General features: G+C 37.6%; 1 protein-coding gene across 4 annotated transcripts in view; it reads left to right on the top strand.

Annotated features, from left to right (window-relative positions):
• Window positions 1–20,410, top strand: part of LOC150089519 (glucose transporter type 1-like) — a 1,237,972-nt gene that overhangs the window by 890,305 nt on the left and 327,257 nt on the right. For all 4 annotated transcript variants that reach the window (XM_090368637.1, XM_090368634.1, XM_090368635.1 and 1 more), the window contains one exon: window positions 10,998–11,105. In XM_090368637.1, the coding sequence (XP_090224763.1) occupies window positions 10,998–11,105 (108 nt within the window). The remainder of the gene's footprint in view (window positions 1–10,997; window positions 11,106–20,410) is intronic.

Here is a 20,410-nt window from a genome sequence, read left to right as displayed (position 1 = left end):
GCTTAACTTCTGTTCGAGGAAAATTAATGGAGGCACTGGTTAAAGAAGCACTGCAGGATCATTTAGACAACACTTCAGTTATAGCTCGGACACAGCATGGTTTTGTTAAGGGGAACTCTTGCGTGACCAATTTGATTGGATACTATGATGCAGTTACAAAAGAACTGGATGCAGGGAATAGCTTTGATATTATATACTTGGATCTTAGAAAGGCTTTTGATACTGTTGCACATGGAAGACTGCTACACAAATTGGAGCACTGTGACATTGGAGGCAAATTGCTGCTATGGATAAAGGGGTGGTTGAGGGGGAGAAGACAGAGTGGTAATCAATGGACACTGCTCATCGTGGACAAATGTTATTAGTGGAGTCCCTCAGGGCTCAGTGTTGGGTCCATTATTGTTTTCTGTATTTATAAATGATATTGATGATGGTATATCAAGCTTAATGTCCAAGTTTGCAGATGATACAAAGGTTGGCAGGGTTGTCATGGACACTACTGACACTATGCTGCTGCAACAGGATCTGGAAAGGTTGAGCAGATGGGCTGAGAGGTGGCAAATGAAGTTTAACATTGACAAATGTAAAGTACTACACATGGGAAACAGCAACCCCAGAGCAACGTATCAACTCTGTGGTACTACACTGACAATGGTAGAGAATGAAAGGGACTTGGGGGTGGTTGTGCAGGCAGATATGAAGTTCTCTGAGCAGTGCAGACGGGCTGCAAGAGTAGCTCATGGAGTATTGTCAATGATATACAGGAATTTTTCCAGCAGGGATAAGGAGGTGATTATTCCCTTGTATAAGGCAATGGTCAGGCCACACCTAGAGTACTGTATACAGGTCTGGAGGCCTCATTTCAAGAAGGATGTAGAGCTGCTGGAACGAGTACAGAGAAGGGCAACAAGATTAGTGAATGGAACAAAGGGGTGCTCTTACGAAGAAAGGCTTAAGTTTTACAAATTACAGTGTCTGGAGACTAGGCACCAGCAAGGTGATCTGATAGAGGTGTATAAAGCCTTGAATGGTTTGAGCATGCTCAATGCTGATGGGATTCTTCCTCTAGCTCAGAATAATCGCCTGAGAGGGCATAAATTCAAATTGAGGAAAGACAGATGTAGGATAGACGTGCGGAAATTTGCCTTTAGCCAGCGGGTGGTTGGTTGGTGGAACAAACTTCCATCCCTTGTCGTGGAGGTTGATAGCCTAAATAAGTTTAAGGCTCAGCTGGACAGGTATTTTGAACGAACAGAGGGGTGAAGTGGAAGTGGGGTTTTTTTTTTTTTTTTTTCTTTTGGCTGATGCTGCATAGGCTTGCTTTCTTGCATCAAATGCCTCTACTAATGCTAATGCTATTTAAGAAAAAAAAAACAGCTCAATTAATATTATCTCTTCGTATACAAAGGGTACTAGGAAAGTTTTGCAATATGACGCAACAATGAATCACAGGAAGCTGCTTGTTGCTGCATGTTGAGACATGTTCATACGTGCATAGCAGCCGCTGCGCCAAGTCGATGGGCTCAGTTATTCATTAGTAGTGAGAGTGTAAAGTGCTTGTGATGGCATCGTGGTCACGAAATGAGATAAGGACAGTTTTGCGGTATAATTTCGTGCATGGTTTAACCATAGACCAGTGCTTAGAAGAAATGACTCTTGCACTAGATGATGATTGTCCACATCGTACAACGATATTCAGGTGGTATAGAGAATTCCAAAGGGGAAATTTCACTCTGGAGGATTCTGAGAGGCCGGGAAGGCCACGAACATCAGTTACGGAGGAAAACGTTACTGCTGTGAGGAAAAGGCTTGACGAAAACAGGCGAGTGACCTACCAACAGATAGAGGATACTTTGGGCCTAAATGCACCAGCAATTCGTTCAATTCTGCAAGATCATTTGCACGTGAAGAAACTTTGTTCTCTCTGGGTGCCGCATCAACTAACTGAAGAGCAGATGACACGACGTGTGACTTGGTGCCGGGAGATGTTAAAAAAGTTTGATAAGGGACAATCTCGATATGTGAACAACATCGTGACAGGTGACGAGACTTGGCTGTACTATTACGATCTGCCGACCAAGGCTCAAAACAAAGTTTGGGTCTTTGATGATGACGACACACCCGTAATTGTCAGAAAATCCCGATCTGTAAAGAAGAAAATGATAGCTGTATTTTTCAGATCGAGTGGAATTGTGGAACGTGTCGTTTTGGACACGCAGAAGACAGTCACAGCTAAGTGGTATACTGAACAATGCCTGCCTAAAGTCATTGGATCTATGAAGAACCTGCAGCCAAAGTCAAGAATGGACACCTGGTACCTCCATCACGATAATGCTAACGCTCACCGCGCCAAAGCCTGCACGGAATATTTGACCGCGACAGGACTGAAACTTCTCGAGCACCCTCCCTACAGTCCAGACCTTGCTCCCTGCGACTTTGCACTGTTCCCGCATGTGAAAATGAAGCTAAAAGGGAGGCGGTTTTCCAGTGATGAGGACCTTCTACGGGCTTAGGACTACGAGTGTGCTTTACTCCCTAGTGAAACTTGGCAGAACTGGTTTAAAGATTGGTTTCGGAGGATGGAGAGGTGTATTGAATGTAGAGGAAATTACTTTGAAAAAATTAAATAAACAAAGCTGTATTGCAAAACCTTCCTAGTACCCTTTGTATTATTAACATTTCCAGTTACGAATGTGTCTAGAGAGAGAAGTTTTTCAAGACTCAAATTGATTAAAACATATTCCGAGCAACAATTAGCCAAGAAAGAATTAATGGATTGGTTATTATTAGGATTAGCAGAGACCTATGATGCAAGAAAGTTAAACTTACAGACCTGTAACTACTCATGTCGCCCTTCGATCCTCTTTTGTGAACTGGGGATACATTTGCACATCTACAGTCTGTGGGGACTTTCCCTGTGTCCAAGGGTGCTCTCATAATCATGGTTCAGGTTCTGCTTACTTCCTTTGCTGTCTCCTTTAATATAACTGGATAGATCCCATTCACCCCAGGTGCCTTTCTTATGTTTAACTTCATCAATTTCTGCTCCACTTTGCTCTCAGTTACTACAAAATCGTTTAGCTCTCCGTTACGGTTTGATAAACTTCTGGCATTCTCCTCCCTTGATAACTTCTCACGTTGGAATATAGATGCAAAATTCTCATTCAGTTTGTCAGCTACTTCAGCAGGATCATCAACAATCGAACCATCAATATCAAGTGGACCAATCTGATTCATCCCCTTCCCCTTCTAGTTTACATAAGTAAAGAGGTCTTTACTGTTTTCTTTTGTGTCCTTTGACAAAGATTTCTCATTACCTCCCTTTGCCTGCCTAGCCTCCTTTGTGACTTGATTACAGACTATCTTATATCAGCCATAGACATGGCGGATATAAGATCGTCTCTAATCTGTCTCTTGATAATTTATTAGTAAATTAATAAGAGGAGTTTACCTCAATATAGTACGTAGAACACTTCCATAGAACGGAAGTGTTCTACGTACTATATTGAGGTAAACTCCTCTTATTAATTTACTAATATTATTATCAACGTAGAACATATTGAGTATTACAGCTCTGATTCATACTATCTTGATAATTTATATGCATCCCATGCATTTTTCTTCTCTGCCATGAGTTTCATTAGTTCATCTTCCATCCATTTAGGCCTAAATCTTGAACAGTATTTCTTAATTGGTAGGAAAAGCCTAGTAGCTTCCAAGATTAATTCCTTAAATTCATCTCATTTATGTCAATAGAGCAAGATATACCAAAAAGTATAAAAACATCAGAAGTTATAGACAAATTTATACGAAGTAAATATCTTATGGTATCAATGTGAAAACTTTTAATTTTATATAAATGATATCATCATCATCATCATCAGCCATTTTCGATCCACTGCAGGATGAAGGCCTCTCCAGCAACTTTCCAGTTCCTTCTGGTTTGAGCACTGGTCATCCATTTACTACTCACAAACTCATGAATTTCATCTATCCACCTCCGCCTTTGTCTTCCAGGTTTTCTTCTAGCTCCTCTTGGTACCATTCTGTCATTTTCTTAGTCCATCTGTCATCATGTCTATGAGCTATGTGTCCTGCCCAAGACCATTTTAGTTCTTTAGTTTTGATAAGAATGTCCTTTACTTGAGTTTGCTGCCTAATCCATGTGTTTATCTTCTTATCTAACAGTCTGATTCCCAATATAATTCGTTCCATTCTTCGCTGTGTAGTTCTCAGCTTCTCTTCCATTCTTTTGGTGAGTGCCCAAGTTTCACTTCCACAAGTCATGGTGGGGAGTATACATTGGTTTATTATTTTACGTTTCAGACAAACTGGGATATTGCTCTTCAATATGTGACTATATTTCCTGAATGATATACTAGTCATGATATACTAGATATACTAGATATAATAAATGATATACTAGTCATTAAAGTTTAAATAAATAATTATGATTTGAATAAATTTTGGGTGTTTCCTTTATTTTTCAATTTTATGAATTCCACCTTTAATTTTTGCGAGGGGTCTCAGATGAATATTTCATCCGGGGTGCAACAAAAGTCTAGGTATGGCACTGTTGGTGTGTTAGTTTGGATATAGTACTAAATGTTTATTTTTTTCAGTGCTACAAGATGCTCAGAAATCAGTGGCATTATTTCTTTATTATTAGTGGTAGCAGTGTGTGGAAACCTGTCCATGTTACTTCCCTTCAACATGGTGACCCACAAGCTTAATTATCTTTCAGATCTTTGCCTTGTGTACTGGAATTAACATTGTTTAAAGTTTGAAAGATATCAACTAAATACGACAATTTTGGCATACCTGTTATCATCTGCAAGTAACATACAAAATTCTTTGTGCTTTTCAATGGCAAAGAAAAAATGAATCTCATCTTTCAGTTCAAGGGCTCATGACAATGCATTGCCTCTAGTTAGCGATCTTGCTTCCGTATGAAGGAGAAGATTAACATGTTTTGGGGAAAAAAGCTTGGCAGAAAGATGTAATTTAAGAGGCCTACTTTTTATATAATTAACTATTTTCACAACTGTGTCTAGCGCATTTTTCACCTCATTTCTGAGTGTTCCCCCACTCAGCACTTCATGATGAAGAAAGCATTGTGGTGTTATGACATCACTGTTAACTTTCTTCTTTAAAGATACAAACCATTTCACTGAGCTGACCATTGATGGAGCACCATCTGTACAAATTCCCACACAAGATTTCCAGCATAAACCACGAGTTTCCAAGGTACTTAATGTATTAAATATTTTGGCCTGTCGTTGTTTGTTCAAGTTCTTTACAGCAAAAAAAAAACTGATCTACTATTTTATCATTATGGACAAAGCAAATAAATGCAAGTAGTTGAGTTTTTTGTCCAGTATCAGCTGATTAATCTACTAATACAGCTGGACCCCTCTTTAACAAACTTTCATATAGCAAATTTTTCTAAAATGAAGATTGATGCAATAAAGCATCATATGTTTAAGAGTGTAAATACAGTAAACCCCCCTATTCATGTATGCTGATTTAATATAAAATGAAACCTAAAAAAATGTGAATTTTAAAGCGTCGTGAACATTTTCTGCCATAAAAAAAACATGTGCGTTGCTAAAATTACCTTTCCTGGTCAAAACAGCGCTGAGTGGGTGATTCTTGCTAATCCTTGTTCAGCATGTGTTATGCGCTTGTCATGGAAGGTTTCGTCGTTTGCTTTTAATTTATATGCTTATAAATTGAATAAATTTATCAATTTATAAATTAATATGCTTACAAAAGTGATAAATCTACCGTTTTGCAGTGTAAAACACTTTTTCGAGTGTGTTAATGGAAGAAAATGACTTTATTGTGGACAAGTTCTTTCTAACCCATAACAAAAATATGGCTATGAATAACAAGGGAAATGTGAAAAGATCAAAGAAGGTGATGACATTAGCAAATAAAATTGAGTTATTAGATAAAATTTCTAATGGTGAAAGTATCTCCTCAATGGCAAAACATTATAAAATCAATGAGTCAACGGTACGATCAATCAAAAAATCGGAAGAAAAAATCCGCCGTAGTTTCCGTGAAGACGCGCTAATTGTTTCAAAAATTTGCTCTGTAAATCGTGATGTTAAATTAGAAAAAATGGAAAAGCTTTAAATCTGTGGATAGAAGACCGAACTCAAAATAAAATTCCGTTAAGTTCACTCATCATTCGTGAAAAGGCAAAACTCCTTTAGCAACACTTTAGCGAAACTGGTGATAGCACTGGCGGGATAAGTTTTTTAGCTAGCAAAGGCGCTGGTTTGAAAGATTTGTTTGAAATTTCTAATAAATATTACATTTAATATTAAATTGTTTCTTATTTTCATTTCGATGCCATATGCTTGTATTTCACTATGTGCTGTCTATGTACATAATCATATTATGAAGGTACATATAATACATATGTACATAGACAAAATTTTAGACTAGTTTTTCTTATATATTTCATACTTTGGAGCGGAACCCCTTTATTACTATGGGAGCCATAACTCAGTATTCGTGGCATTTCTCAGGAACGTAACCCCCGCTATTCGCGGGGTTTACTGTATTCTATGTAATATTGGTGTAAATGCACCATAGCATAGAAAACTCTTAAACAAAAAAACTATGTTTGTAGTTTGAAGGGGCATCATTTTTTCTGTATCTCATATTGTTCTCCTCCTTCACAACGAGCTGCCATGATGAAGGGCCCATAAGCCTTGAAACGGTGCCATCTGGGTGGTGGTGGTGCCCACCGAGAATAAGTAACAATAGTCTTCTCTTTTGGTGAAGTGTTACTTATTCGAGGTATTGCAATACATGGCAATTCGTTGTGAAGGAGGAGCACAATATGAGATACAGATAAAATGAAGCCCCTTCAAACTACAAACATAGTTTTTTCATTTAAGAGTTTTCTATGGTGTATTTAAACTAATATTATATAGCAAATTTTTCTATATAGCAAACTTTTTTTTTTTTGATTTCCCCCTGGTCATTTCATTGAAATTGTTTCCATATAACAAAGAAAATTTCCATATAACAAACTGATTTCGAGAGACTTAGGCACGCAATTTTCACACCTCTGGCCTTTAGACAATAAAACTGATGCTGTAGAAAGCATGAATTATGAACTAAACAAATTTTGAATTAATCCCTTTAGCTTTTAAGAGCTAAAGAGATTAATTCCACGAATTAAAAGCTAAAACATTCTACAATTTAATGGTGCCCATAAAACCCTGCAGGAGGAAACTGGCCAACCACTGCGTGGGATAGAAAAAGATGGAAGGTTTTGGGAGAGTCCTTTCCCCAGCAGTTGGACGGCAATAGCTAAGAAGAAGTAATAAAACCTATACAACTGCCACTATTGTATTGTAATGAAAGGTTGTGTTGATCAACTGCTATGTGTCCACAGCCATTGGCAAAGATTAAGGCATGTTCCCGATACCGACATTGGCTCTGGTCAACTTGTTTTGTACTGTAAGCATCCTATTAGAGAATTAGGAGACAGTGATTTTCCTTTATCCCGGAAATTCATCTGTTGTTTCGTAGAAAGGAGCCATCCACACTTTCTAAATTTCACCTCTTTCAGTTTACATGGTATGTACAAGTGGTCCCTAAATCAGTTTTGTTTTAGCTGCTGTGCAAGTAACCTTACGGTGTCTAAGAGGAAAAATTTTAGTGAAGCGTGAAAAAGTGTAAGTGCTGAATAGCGTAGATTGGGGCATTAGAAAAAAAGAAATTGCTTTTAGGTTGTTAACCACTCTGAAAAACCGTGTTTAGATTTTCAAACTGTTTGAGGAAAGGGGACCCGGTTGGAAGTCTACAAAATTATGAAATTATGCCTGTATGAAGATGTAGATTTTATTAATGGCCCTGATAATGGGACTTATCAGGGCCTTAATAAAAGAAAATTCTATGGAGTATGCATCTTTTCTGGGACATAAAACATTCCAAGCCAGTTCTGGGTGGCTGGACAAATTTAAGGAGCGCCATGGCTTACTTGAAAAAGTTATTTCTGATGAAAGTGGAGTTGCAATCGAAGACTACTATGCCCATTAGAAAGAAGTGGTTTTGAAAAAAATTATGAAGGATTACGAGCCCAAAGACATATTCGACATTGTAGAAACAGGTCTATTTTTTTAAATGTTTGTCGAAAAAGACACTGAATTTTAAAGTTGATAAATGTGTAGGTGGTAAAAATAGTAAGGAGAGAATTAGCTCTTAGTAATAGGCAAAAGTAAATAACCCCACTGTTTCAAAGGGGTAAAGTCATTGAGTTGGACTGAAACTACAACAAAAAATCTTGGATGAAAAGTGAAATTTTTGAGCAGTGGATTTTAAATTTCAATAGAAAGATGATGAAAGAAAACAGAAAAATTGTGCTGATTGTTGATGACTGCCCTGCCCACCTTCAATAGGTAATTTCAAAACTTATAAGTGTGAAGCTTGTTTTCTTCCCTCTGAATACACCATCTAAATTGGAGCTAATGGACCAAGGATTTGAAATTGCACTACCAAAGGTGCATCTGCAAAAAATTATACTTAGAATGGAAACCAACCAATGTACAAATTTTTTTTTTTTTTTTTTTTTATGAAAACCCCAAACACGAAAGGTATCAAAATCTATAGTACTTAGTACCGTGCATGGGTTGAAGGAGAAGTATGGGGGGGGGGATGCCAGAAACTTTGCTCTAGAGACTAAACATGGGTTTCACCACTTCAAGCCTCCAATAAGCAAAGTGGTGGTATTTCACCGGTTGATGTACAAATTCTGTTATAGATTTGTGGAATGCACATCTGCAAATCTATAACAGAATGATAACAAGAAGAAACAAAATGATACGCACATATCAGAGTTGGTAAACATATGGAGTCAAGATGTGATGGAAACAATGATTAAGAATTGTTTCGTAAAAGCTGGTTTTGCTAAAACACTAATTAACATCGATAAGAGGGATGAACTACGACAAGACATGGAGTAATGTTGGGAAGAGTTCCAAGCATGGTTTGATCAGTGGAGAAATTGTTCTTAACGAATTTTTAGGAGTTGAAAATGATATCATAGTAGCTGAATATCCGAGTGACTCCAACATTTTGATGCATATTTCAAGAACTGGTAATCAATGATGAGTTGGATGAAAATGAGGGCATTATTAAATCTTCCAAACAAGAAATGTTAGCAGCATTTGAAACTTTGCATCGAGGCCTTCAATGGGAAGAAAATGTAACAGAAAATATATTTGTGTGTTTAAACAAATTGGAACATTTTTATGAACGGTGTACAGTAGAACCCAGTGCACAACAAAAAATAACCAAATATTTTATGACATAATTCTTAAAAGTGTACTAATACATTGTGGCATTATTAAGTAGTCATTTCTTAATATGTATGTATTAATATATTAATTGTTTGAAAATGTTAGAAAATTTATTCATTCCTACTTATTTCTGATTTATTTGCCATCTTTTACTATTTTTCTGAATGTTGAATTACAGTAATTTTCATTGTTGAAAAGGTCATATTTCTTTATAACGAAATTTCTGTTTAACGAATTTTTTCAAGGGAATGATCGATTTCATTATATAGAGGTCTGACTGTAAATATATAAATATACTGATATAATAAATATAGTAATAATATACAATAATAAATATACTACTATACTAATAAATATATAAATTTTAAAAAATAATAATAAGTTTAAGTAACTTAAACCCAAATTACTTGGCGCCCATGTTGTTGTGAAACCCCAGTTGAAAACCCTGCTTGTTTTCATTTACTAGATTATAACAAAGTATAATAAATAAGAAATCCAATTTTTAGCTATCCATGCTTGACAGGAGGATGTGGCCTTCGATATTTCTGTTTTATGTATTTTTTTTGTTAATTTTATGTAAAAATAACCTACAGGAACTCCCCGATGTATGTAATACTCAACTTACGGAAATTCAACTAACTGAAATTCATACATGCTGTATGAAGTAATGAAATTTTTGGATATGGTGTACACATGGTAAGAATATACCCAGATCCTTGACATAACATGGCCTCGACAACGCACCCCACATACACACTACTTGGACTCCCTCCAGTCACTATATGGCAGTGTAGAGGTAGCAAGATTATACACTAGCTGATCCGGAATTCTCCTAAAGAGTTACCAATAGGTTCAGTCCAGTGTACTAACTAGCGGCCGGCCTGCGAACACCGTTTTAGAGCTGTACCCTTGAAATGTAAGGAAGATTGGATCTCGTGATGTCCATCATAACCTCAAAAGCCATCAGTCATACTGCATGATGGACGAGATGGAGAAGGGTTGACTGGAACTTAGCTCTGGAGACTAAACATGGGTTCCACCACTTCAAGCCTCCAATAAGTGGTGGAAATGTACCAGTTGATGAGAGTTACCTACCACCTGGTATTGCCTGGTAACACAAAGCATTCCTCCATGTGGTGTGGGTGCCACACCTTGACCCCTGCTTACGTTGGTTCATGCCTGGATGGTCACCCACAGTGTGCTTGTGCATGGAGGTTATATCCAGTATTACTAACAGTCCCAGCATTGTGAAGGTGCAAGCAGGGGATTTGGCTGTCACAGACCACCAAAATTGGGTCACTGATGGAACTGATATTCACCTGAATATCAGTTCCATCCACGTTTTAGACTCCCAGATAGCCAGTACAGCCTGTCTAGCATATCTGAGAGAATGTCTCTGACATCCTCAAGGACCAATTACTGGGTATATTCCATCAACTCCAAATCCTTACTTGTTTTTAACTCAAAAGATTTTCTAATACACAGTCATCTCTAATTTCGAATTTATTTTGAATTTATTTGAATTTATATTTATATTAAAAAAATACATTGCTCAATTATTGAGTTTTGGTCAAACATAACTTAGTGTTTAATTTTGGTTGAATATAACTCAGTGTTTAATTTTGGAATTCATATACCTTACATTCAAACAGTATTATTTCTTTATTATTCTAGGCATAGCAGTGATTCCTTCGGTATTGCAGCTGTTGGTATTACCTCTGTGTCCAGAGAGCCCTCGTTACTTGCTCATCTCAAAGCAGGAGGAGTCTTTAGCCAGAGAGGGTAAATACTGAAGTAACAAAAAAAAAAAAAAAAAAAAGATCTAGTTATTATTAATGTATTACTGCACATACAAGTTTGTGCAGTGCATCAGTTCTTTATATCACAAAAATCACCGAAGTAGATGAAATGGCATAGTTTTTATTACATCCCATATTGTGAATAACTTCACAATGGGCGCAGTATAACCACAGTCGTGTTTGCACCAATAAAATCAAAATCAGGCAAGCTTCACAATGAGTTGTCTGTCTTCACAATGCTACTTCAAATAAGTAATGCTTCCCCATTAGAGAAGACTCTTTTTACTTATTTTCAGTGGTTTCCATCACCCAAATGGCCATTTCAGGACTATTTGGCCTTTAATTGGTGGGGGGGGGGGTACATACCCGGTGGTATAACAATTGACAACCCAGTTATGAAGTTACAAGGGACTATCAACCAAGTTGTAAAATAGTACCAAAATAATAGTTTTTGCCTCTCACCCCAAAAGACTGTTGGGATACACTTCTGTAGGAAGTGTAACCTAAATCCAAACTTGGAACTTTGACTAGAAAATCAAACTATTCCTGTGGGTCCTAATATCTTCATTTTTGATGTAGCATTTAATTAAAAACTTGTCTTCCTTGAACTTATTAAAGCACTCTGAATTGCTTGCCTTAAGAAACTAAACATTTTGATAGTGCTATCTGGCAGAACATGAGAAACCAAACATTGCACACTACTGCATTTTTCCCCGTGCATTAATGCAGTCACGTCTAGGCCACAGATCTGCTAGACCAATCACTTTATATTGGCTTGATCCTGTACATCACAGTGCCCTTTGTATTACATTAGGGGCATACTGTACTTCACAAGTTCAGAGCTTTTATGCCAAAGAAAATGAAACCTTGTATCTACACAGACGAATGCTTTTGTTAAATTATGCAGCAAAACTTAGAGGGCAGCCAAACCACCCAACTTGGAATGGATTTTTCTCTATCAAATAGGGAAACCTTTACAGAACTTACTCATCTATACACCCATCAATAGGGATTGGCCTTTGTTCATTGTTCACTGACTGGCAACTTGACTTTGGTAAGATACAGCCTACTGCCTCTCATACAGTCTCATCTTTGTCATATCATGTACCACTGTGTGACCTTTCATTCACAGCATGAGGGAAAAAACCTTTTCCCAAAAGAGCATACTGCAAGTTCATGCTGCATTGAGAACTCATATGCACAATACACGCCAATCTACATGGATGGATCTAAAACTGGCAGTCATGTTAATGATGCAGTATTATTTCCCAATGTTATCATACCTAAGAAACTTCCTATTGAATGTTGCAGCTATACTGCAGAACTCTGTGCTATCCACATAGCCATAAATTTCACATTTTCAACAAACAAATTGCACAGTGTTATTTATACAGTCAACCCCATATAACGCGGTACTTCAACAATGCTGTTTCACTCTAACACAATTGATAAATTGCGGAAAACCTCGCACAACACGGGCCCTGGGTGCCAAGCGATTCTTATGTGTTTATAGAGCATTTTTCTTCCCAGCAACAGAGTTTTCCTTGTTATTTTTCTCGTATTATTAAAATTTTCTGTTAAGTAGCTCCACTTTCTTAAAATCACTAAGAAGAGAGCCCAAAAGAAGGCAAGTACATGTTTCTTTAATTTAGCTAGTCGTACTAACTTACTAACCTCTACGCTTGGCCACAAATTGGCACTGCTCCTGCCTCTCTGTGGCAGGGCTGGTTGGTAACCTCGGTGGTAAAGATAAACCCCAGGGCCAAAAGGAGCCATCATGGATAAAAATAATTGTCCAAACTCAGAGCCTTTGGGCTCAAGAGCAGAAACTTCTAACATTGACCATGACTCAAGTCAACCTAAAAGTCTACAAAAAGAAGCAGAATGTCATAACGGTTTACCAAACTCCCCAAACTTCCTCGTGATTCATTCTCTATCCACCCAACCTATGAGTAAATTATCACCATTCCTAATTCAAAAAATCTTGGTGGCTATTGTTGAATCACCAAAAATTATTCAAAGACTGCAATCTGGAGATCTAATTTAAACAGCCACCTCAAAACATCCTGAGCAACTGTTATAAATGTTTGGTGAGTTGACAGTATCAATTACTCTTCACAAAATGCTACATTCATCAAAAGGTGTCATCGGCGAGTGAGACCTAATTACAGTCTCCGAAGAACTACTCCAAGAACTCAGCAGTCAATAAGTAATAAATGTGAAATGGATCATGATGAAAAAAGATGGAAATCTCACTCCAACTAGATCCATCATTCTGACATTTAGCACTCCAGACTTACTATCTTCGATTAAAGCTGGTCATTTAAACTGTCGGATTTGACCTTACATTCTGAATCCTGTTTGTTTCTTTAAATGTCAGAAATATGGTCATTCCCAGCAGGTATGTCGAGGTGAAGCCATATGTCCCCTCTGCAGATCTAACGAGCACACTCAAGCGGATTGCCCAGTCAAAACCCCTGTTTGTCTAAACTGCTAAGGAAGCCATCCAGCCTTTTCCAAAACTTGTGAGCTATGGATAACAGGAAAGAATATTCAAAAATACAAATCAGAAAATAAAGTCACATTTCCTGAGGCACGTATGCAAGTTATGTTGATCATGCCTGGAAGTCGTTCTTATGCAGCTCGCACTCAAAACCTTGTTTCTACTGTAGCCCAAACAGATGTATCAGTTTCACCTAACATCTCTCTAGTGAATTGGCTTAAATCTACACTTTCAACCTCTAAAAAAGGTAATTCTCCAAAAAAAAACTAATGAAACCACAAATACTTCAATCAGCATTCCTATTCATGCTCCATCGGTCCCAGTTGAAAAAGAACGATTAAAACCTGACTCAGGCTCAAAAAGAATGGAAACTCTCCCCAACAGTATGGATGTAGATGAGCGGTTAGATAAAGTGGCACTCATTCTAGAACTCTATGCAAATGACAGCATGGATATTGTACGCCCCACATTCCCAAAAAAAGACTGGAAAAATGCCCCGCACGGAAAACACAGTCAGATGAATCATCCTCAGCTAAATCTGAATAATGCATCATACAATGGAACTGTAGAGGACCAAGTAGTCATTCGGATGACTTAAAGGATTTACTAGCTCAATTCAATCCCATAGGTGCCTATGGGAAACATTCTTGTCACCCCAAGTTTCACCAAAATCCTCAAATTATGTGATATACTGACGAGATAGGAGTTCAAACTCTCCTGCTCGTGGCAGAATAGCTATTCTTGTTAACTCTGATATTCGATCCAGGCTGATCCAATTGAGAACCACTCTAGAAGCTGTGGCAGCTCGTATTGCAGTTGGTATTTCAGTTACCATTGTTCCCATCTATATTTCCCCATCTCTAAACTCTACCACTTCTGAATTCAGAACTTGTCAACCTTATTTCACAACTCCCAACTCCAATTTGTATTTTTGGTGACTTTAATGGACACCATCCATTGTTGGGGGGGGGGGGGTCCTGCTACAATGGACAGAAGAGGAAAAATTATGGAGGAATTCATGAATGACAATGATCTTAATTTATTAAATTCTGGATCTCCTACCTACATCCACCTACCAATGCTTATGCAATAGACTTGTCAGTTTGTTCACCATCCATCCATCTTTCCGATCTTGACATGGTTAGTATTAACTGATCCCTTTAACAGTAATCACTTTCCAATTATTTTCTCACTACAAACAAGGGTAACTCCAAATCCTGCTCAATGATCCACTTGGAAGTTTAAAAAGGGAAACTGGGGTGGCTATTCTGCCCAAATACTCTTAGACAGATTATATTTTCAAAGACAACATATTGTTGTAACTACTTTAGCATTAGCATTAGTAGAGGCATTTGATGCAAGAAAGCAAGCTTATGCAGCATCAGCCAAAAAAAAAAAAAAAAAACCCACTTCCACTTCACCCCTCTGTTCGTTCAAAATATCTGTCCAGCCGAGCCTTAAACTTATTGAGGCGCTATCGACTTCCACGACAAGGGATGGAAGTCTGTTCCACCAACCAACCACCGTCTGGCTAAAGGCAAATTTCTGCACGTCTATCCTGCATCTGCCTTTCCTCAATTTGAATTTATTCCCTCTCAGGTGATTATTCTGAGCGAGAGGAAGAATCCCATCAGCATTGAGCATGCTCAAACCATTCAAGGCTTTATACACCTCTATCAGATCACCTTCTGTGGTGCTTAGTCTCCAGACACTGTAATTTGCAAAACTTAAGCCTTTCTTCATGAGAGCACCCCTTTGTTCCATTCACTAATCTTGTTGCCCTTCTCTGTACTCGTTCCAGCAGCTCTACATCCTTCTTGAAATGAGGCCTCCAAACCTGTATACAGTACTCTAGGTGTGGCCTGACCATTGCCTTATACAAGGGAATAATCACCTCCTTATCCCTGCTAGAAAAATTCCTATATATCATTGACAATACAGCATGAGCTACTCTTGCAGCCCGTCTGCACTGCTCAGAGAACTTCATATTTTCCTGCACAACCACCCCCAGGTCCCTTCCATTCTCTACCACTGTCAGTGTAGTACCACAGAGTTGATACGTTGCTCTGGGGTTGCTGTTTCCCATGTGTAGTACTTTACATTTGTCAATGTTAAATTTCATTTGCCACCTCTCAGCCCATCTGCTCAACCTTTCCAGATCCTGTTGCAGCAGCATAGTGTCAGTAGTGTCCTTGACAACCCTGCCTACCTTTGTATTGTCTGCAAACTTCGACATTAAGCTTGATATACTCTCATCAATATCATTTATAAATACAGAAAACAATAATGTACCCAACATTGAGCCCTGAGGGACTCCACTAATAACATTAGTCCACGACGAGCAGTGTCCATTGATTACCACTCTCTGTCTTCTCCCCCTCAGCCACCCCTTTATCCACAGCAGCAATTTGCCTCCAATGCCACACTGCTCCAACTTGTGCAGCAGTCTTTCATGTGCAACAGTATAAAAAGCCTTTCTAAGATCCAAGTATATAATATCAAAGTTATTCTCTGCATCCAGTTCCTTTGTGACTGCATCATAGTATCCAATCAAATTGGTCAGGCAAGACTTCCCCTTAACAAAACCATGCTGTGTCCGAGCTATAACTGAAGTCTTGTCTAGATGATCCTGCAGTGCTTCTTTAACTAGTGCCTCCATTAATTTTCCTGGAACAGAAGTTAAACTCACAGGTGTATAATTACTTGTGTCAGCCTTTGATCCTCCTTTGTGAATTGGGGTGACATTTGCACATCTCCAGTCTGTGGGTACCTCCCCTGAGTCCAAGGAAGCTCTCATAATTATGGCTAAGGGTTTGCTTACTTCCTTTGCTGCTTCCTTTAATATAACTGGATAGATCCCATCCACCCCGGGTGCCTTTCTTGTGTTTATCTTCAACAATTTCTCCTCCACTTTACTCTCAGTTATTACAAGATTCTCTAGCTTACTGCTAGAGTTGAATACATCTCTGGCTTTCCCCTCACTAAATAACTCCTGATGTGTGAATGTCGATGCAAAATATTCATTCAGTTTGTTAGCTACCTGAGCAGGATCATCAACAGTTGACCCATCGATATCAAGTGGAACAATCTGATTCATCCCCTTCCTTCTAGAGTTTACATAAGTAAAGAACTCTTTGCTGTTTTTCTTTGCATCCCTTGCCAAAGATTTCTTGTAATCTGCCTTTGCCTGCCTAACCTCCTTTGTAACTTGGTTACAGATCAACTTGTATCTATCATAGGCTTCTGTGTCATATGTTAATTTGTATGTATCCCATGCATGTTTCTTCTCTGCCATATGCCTCATTAGTTCATCTGACATCCATTTTGGCCTAAACCTTGAACAATATTTCTTAGTTGGTATGTAAAGCCTAGTAGCTTCCAAGATAAGTTCTTTGAATGCTTCCCATTTTGAATTTGCTGTTGGTAACATCAGTTGGTCCCACTGTATAGAATTTAAATACTGTCTCAGTCCATCGTAGTCGCCTTTACGAAAGCAATAACCCTTCCCTTTACCCCTAATGGTAGTTACCTCTTTGAGTAAATCCCACTTCAGCACACTGTGATCACTGCCACCTAGTGGTTCATTTATCTGCAGATTCTTAATGCATGAAGAATCACTGCTTATAATCAAATCAAGAGTATTACTCCTTCTAGTTGCATCCCGAACATGCTGATGTAGAAAACAATCATCCAATAAATCCACAAAAGCCTTGCTAGTGTGTGAGTGACCAGCCCCCAAATTCCAGTCAATATCTGGGAAATTAAAATCTCCCATTATAAGACTCTCTGATTTACTGGCCCACTCTATTTCCCTGTACAGTTCCTTATTATACTCATCAGAGTCATTAGGCCTATAGCACACTCCTACTCTCAATTTTGATCTCCCAATGCTTATGTCACACCAAACTGACTCAACACTGAACACTCAATTTATACAGATGGTTCCAAAACTGACAGTATAGTTGGTGCTGCAGCAGTTTTTCCTTTATATAGAATTTCAGCCACACTGTGATTAGCTTACAGCATCTTCACAGCTGAATTATATGCCATTAACTTAGTGCTTAGTAAGATTATTAAGCTTTCCATCTCATCTGCCATAATTTACATAGACTCCCTCAGTGCTTTCTCTGCCATAAGGAAGAATTTCTCCTCTTCCCATCCTACATTGAAACAGATTCATTCCCAGCTTTTCTCCTGCAGTGTGTCCAATCAGTCAATCAGTTTTTTCTGGATCCCTGGCCATTATGGCATTCCAGGAAATGAAAGTGCTGACTTTGCTGCTAAACATCCTCAACCCGCTCTCTCACAACATCCTCGGGTTCCATACACTGACTATAAGTCTGTCATACGCAAAGCATGCCACGATAAATGTGCACAGATCTGGAGAAGTAACACCAATAATAAACTTTATGGTTCATTGTCCCTTACATTCAACCATCCAGTCAAACACTTTTCAGTCACTCTTCACGTTGAATATATCACGTGATTTATCTAATTTCTTAGGAAATGAAGCAAACATTGAAGAAATTTTATTGAATCTAAAACATATTGGCTTGTACAGAACCATATAATTTAACATCTCTAACAATATGCATTCTTTCGAATGAACAATGAACAGACACAATTTGGCCTTAGTAGCCCTTGTGTGGTTAAACTCAAAATGTGGTTAAACCAACAACAACATCGCACAACATGGAACTTTTATACCACGGTTTTTCTTTAACACGGTTAGAAAATTGTGGCAAGCACGGTTAGAGAATTGTGTCATTATTATTGCATAACATAGTATTTTTGAGCTTTTATGCGGAAAAAACTCTCCTATTATGTTCAGTGTAGTTTTTCAACATTTTCATTATTGTTTGTGAATCTCCGCTGTTGACTTCCTAGTCATTATGAAAAAAAAAAAAAAAAAAAATTCTGAAATCCCCATATTTTATTTTGTTGGGAAATACTCACGTTAGGTTTTGAGCTATTGAACTTCTGCTTGTTTGAGACCATAAAAAATTGTGACTTTGAAGCATGCAATTCGTGACTTTAAAGGTTTTGTAAGGTTATTTTGGTTTTTATTTAATCATTTATAAATTTTCCAGGTATGTATTACTAAACTTTGTTCTTAAGAATCGTATTGGAATAATTTCTTTGTTGGGAATTAAATTCTATCCCTAAATTATGCCTAAGGAAATTGGGCATAATTTGGCTAACTTTGGATTTATTTAAAGAATGGTTTCTAAATTTTTTTGTGCCAGTGGAAAACTATTGAAAATTGAAAAATCTAGATTTCAAAGTTTTATTACTATTAGATAATGCGCTAGGCCATCCAAAAAATTTAAATCATCCAAAATGTTGAAGTAATGTTCCTACCACATCTTCTTTAACTCAGCCATTAGATCAAGGCATTATATCTACCTTTAAAACTCATTATCAGAAAATCGTTACAATGTGTTTTGGAAAAATTTGATTCCGAATCTATTGAAGTGATGGAGGCATGGAAACATTTTTTAATTCTGGATTGTATAGAAATCATAGTTTTATCACTCAGTGAAGTAAAACCATCAACAAGTGCGTGTTACAAAAATGTATGGTCAGTGTCAGTTCATTCGGGAAATGTGGTTGAACCGGTAGAAAACAGAATCGCTGTGATAATAGAACTTATTAAGTTGGCATGAAGGAAGGTTTTGATGATATGACTACTGAATACGTTCAAGGATTACTGGTAGCAAAGTGGATTTGGTGGAAATGGCATCAGAGGTAAACCAGTCAGAGGATGATAGTGCAGATTCAAATTTCGAAGTTCCAAATTTTACACTAAAAAGCATACAGGAACACTTAGCCGAGCAATTAGAATCTTATTTTTTGAATCCAGATCCTTCGACTGAAAGAAACGCAAAGTTCAAAAGGAGCTTCAAAAATGCTTAGCTCCATACCATGAAAATTTCAAAGACCTATCAAGCAAAAGCAAACAATTATAGAATACCGATTTTTTAAAGAGAGCAGAAGATACACGAAATCTAGATGCTGTATAAGAAATTTCAGATGGTGAAGATATTTTGGAACAGAGAAAACGTTCTCATTTGATTGTACTTTGCAACAATGAAGAGGAAGAAAATTAAATGAATGAACATTATCTGATATATATGTATTACAGTCTGTAAGATATTTGTTCAGTTTTTACTATGTTTAATGTGAATTAAGTTTCTGATAGTTATAAAAAATTATGTATTGTTGTTAGCTTTTGGAACATAACCTCTCTTTTTGTACTGATTCTTAGTCCCATATAACATGGTTTCATGCTACACGAGATTTTATAGGAACCTAACTATTGTGTTATACGAGAGTTTCCTGTATACAGATTCTAGTACTATTCAAGTAACACAGTAGAATACAAAGAATGATAACTCCTTACACAGACAGATATGGAATACCCCGAATAAACTAAATTGGAACAAACAAGTTCTCTTTTGTTGTATTCCTGGTCATGTTGGAAATGAACATCTGACCTAGCTGCCAAAACTACAACAGCTCCTATAGACCAAGCTTTTTGTACACCACCAGTCTCAGACTATAAGTTCATTATAAAGAAGCAATGTCTTGATCAATGGAAATACATCTCGCAAAGTCAGTCAAATTGATAACAAGCTATTCCATATAAAGAAAGATCTCCAACTGTGAAAATCCAGTATATGCGAGAACAGACATGAAGAAGTTATACTTGCCCAACTATGGATTGATCACACACACACACACACACACACACACACACACACACACACACACACACACACACA

This window comes from Mastigoproctus giganteus, chromosome 2, assembly GCF_048544385.1.
Source record: "Mastigoproctus giganteus isolate SK-2022 chromosome 2, ASM4854438v1, whole genome shotgun sequence".
Classification (NCBI taxonomy): Eukaryota; Metazoa; Arthropoda; class Arachnida; order Uropygi; family Thelyphonidae; genus Mastigoproctus; species Mastigoproctus giganteus.
The sequence above is the reverse complement of the archived record's forward strand: the minus strand, read 5'-3'. Positions and strand labels throughout refer to the sequence as shown.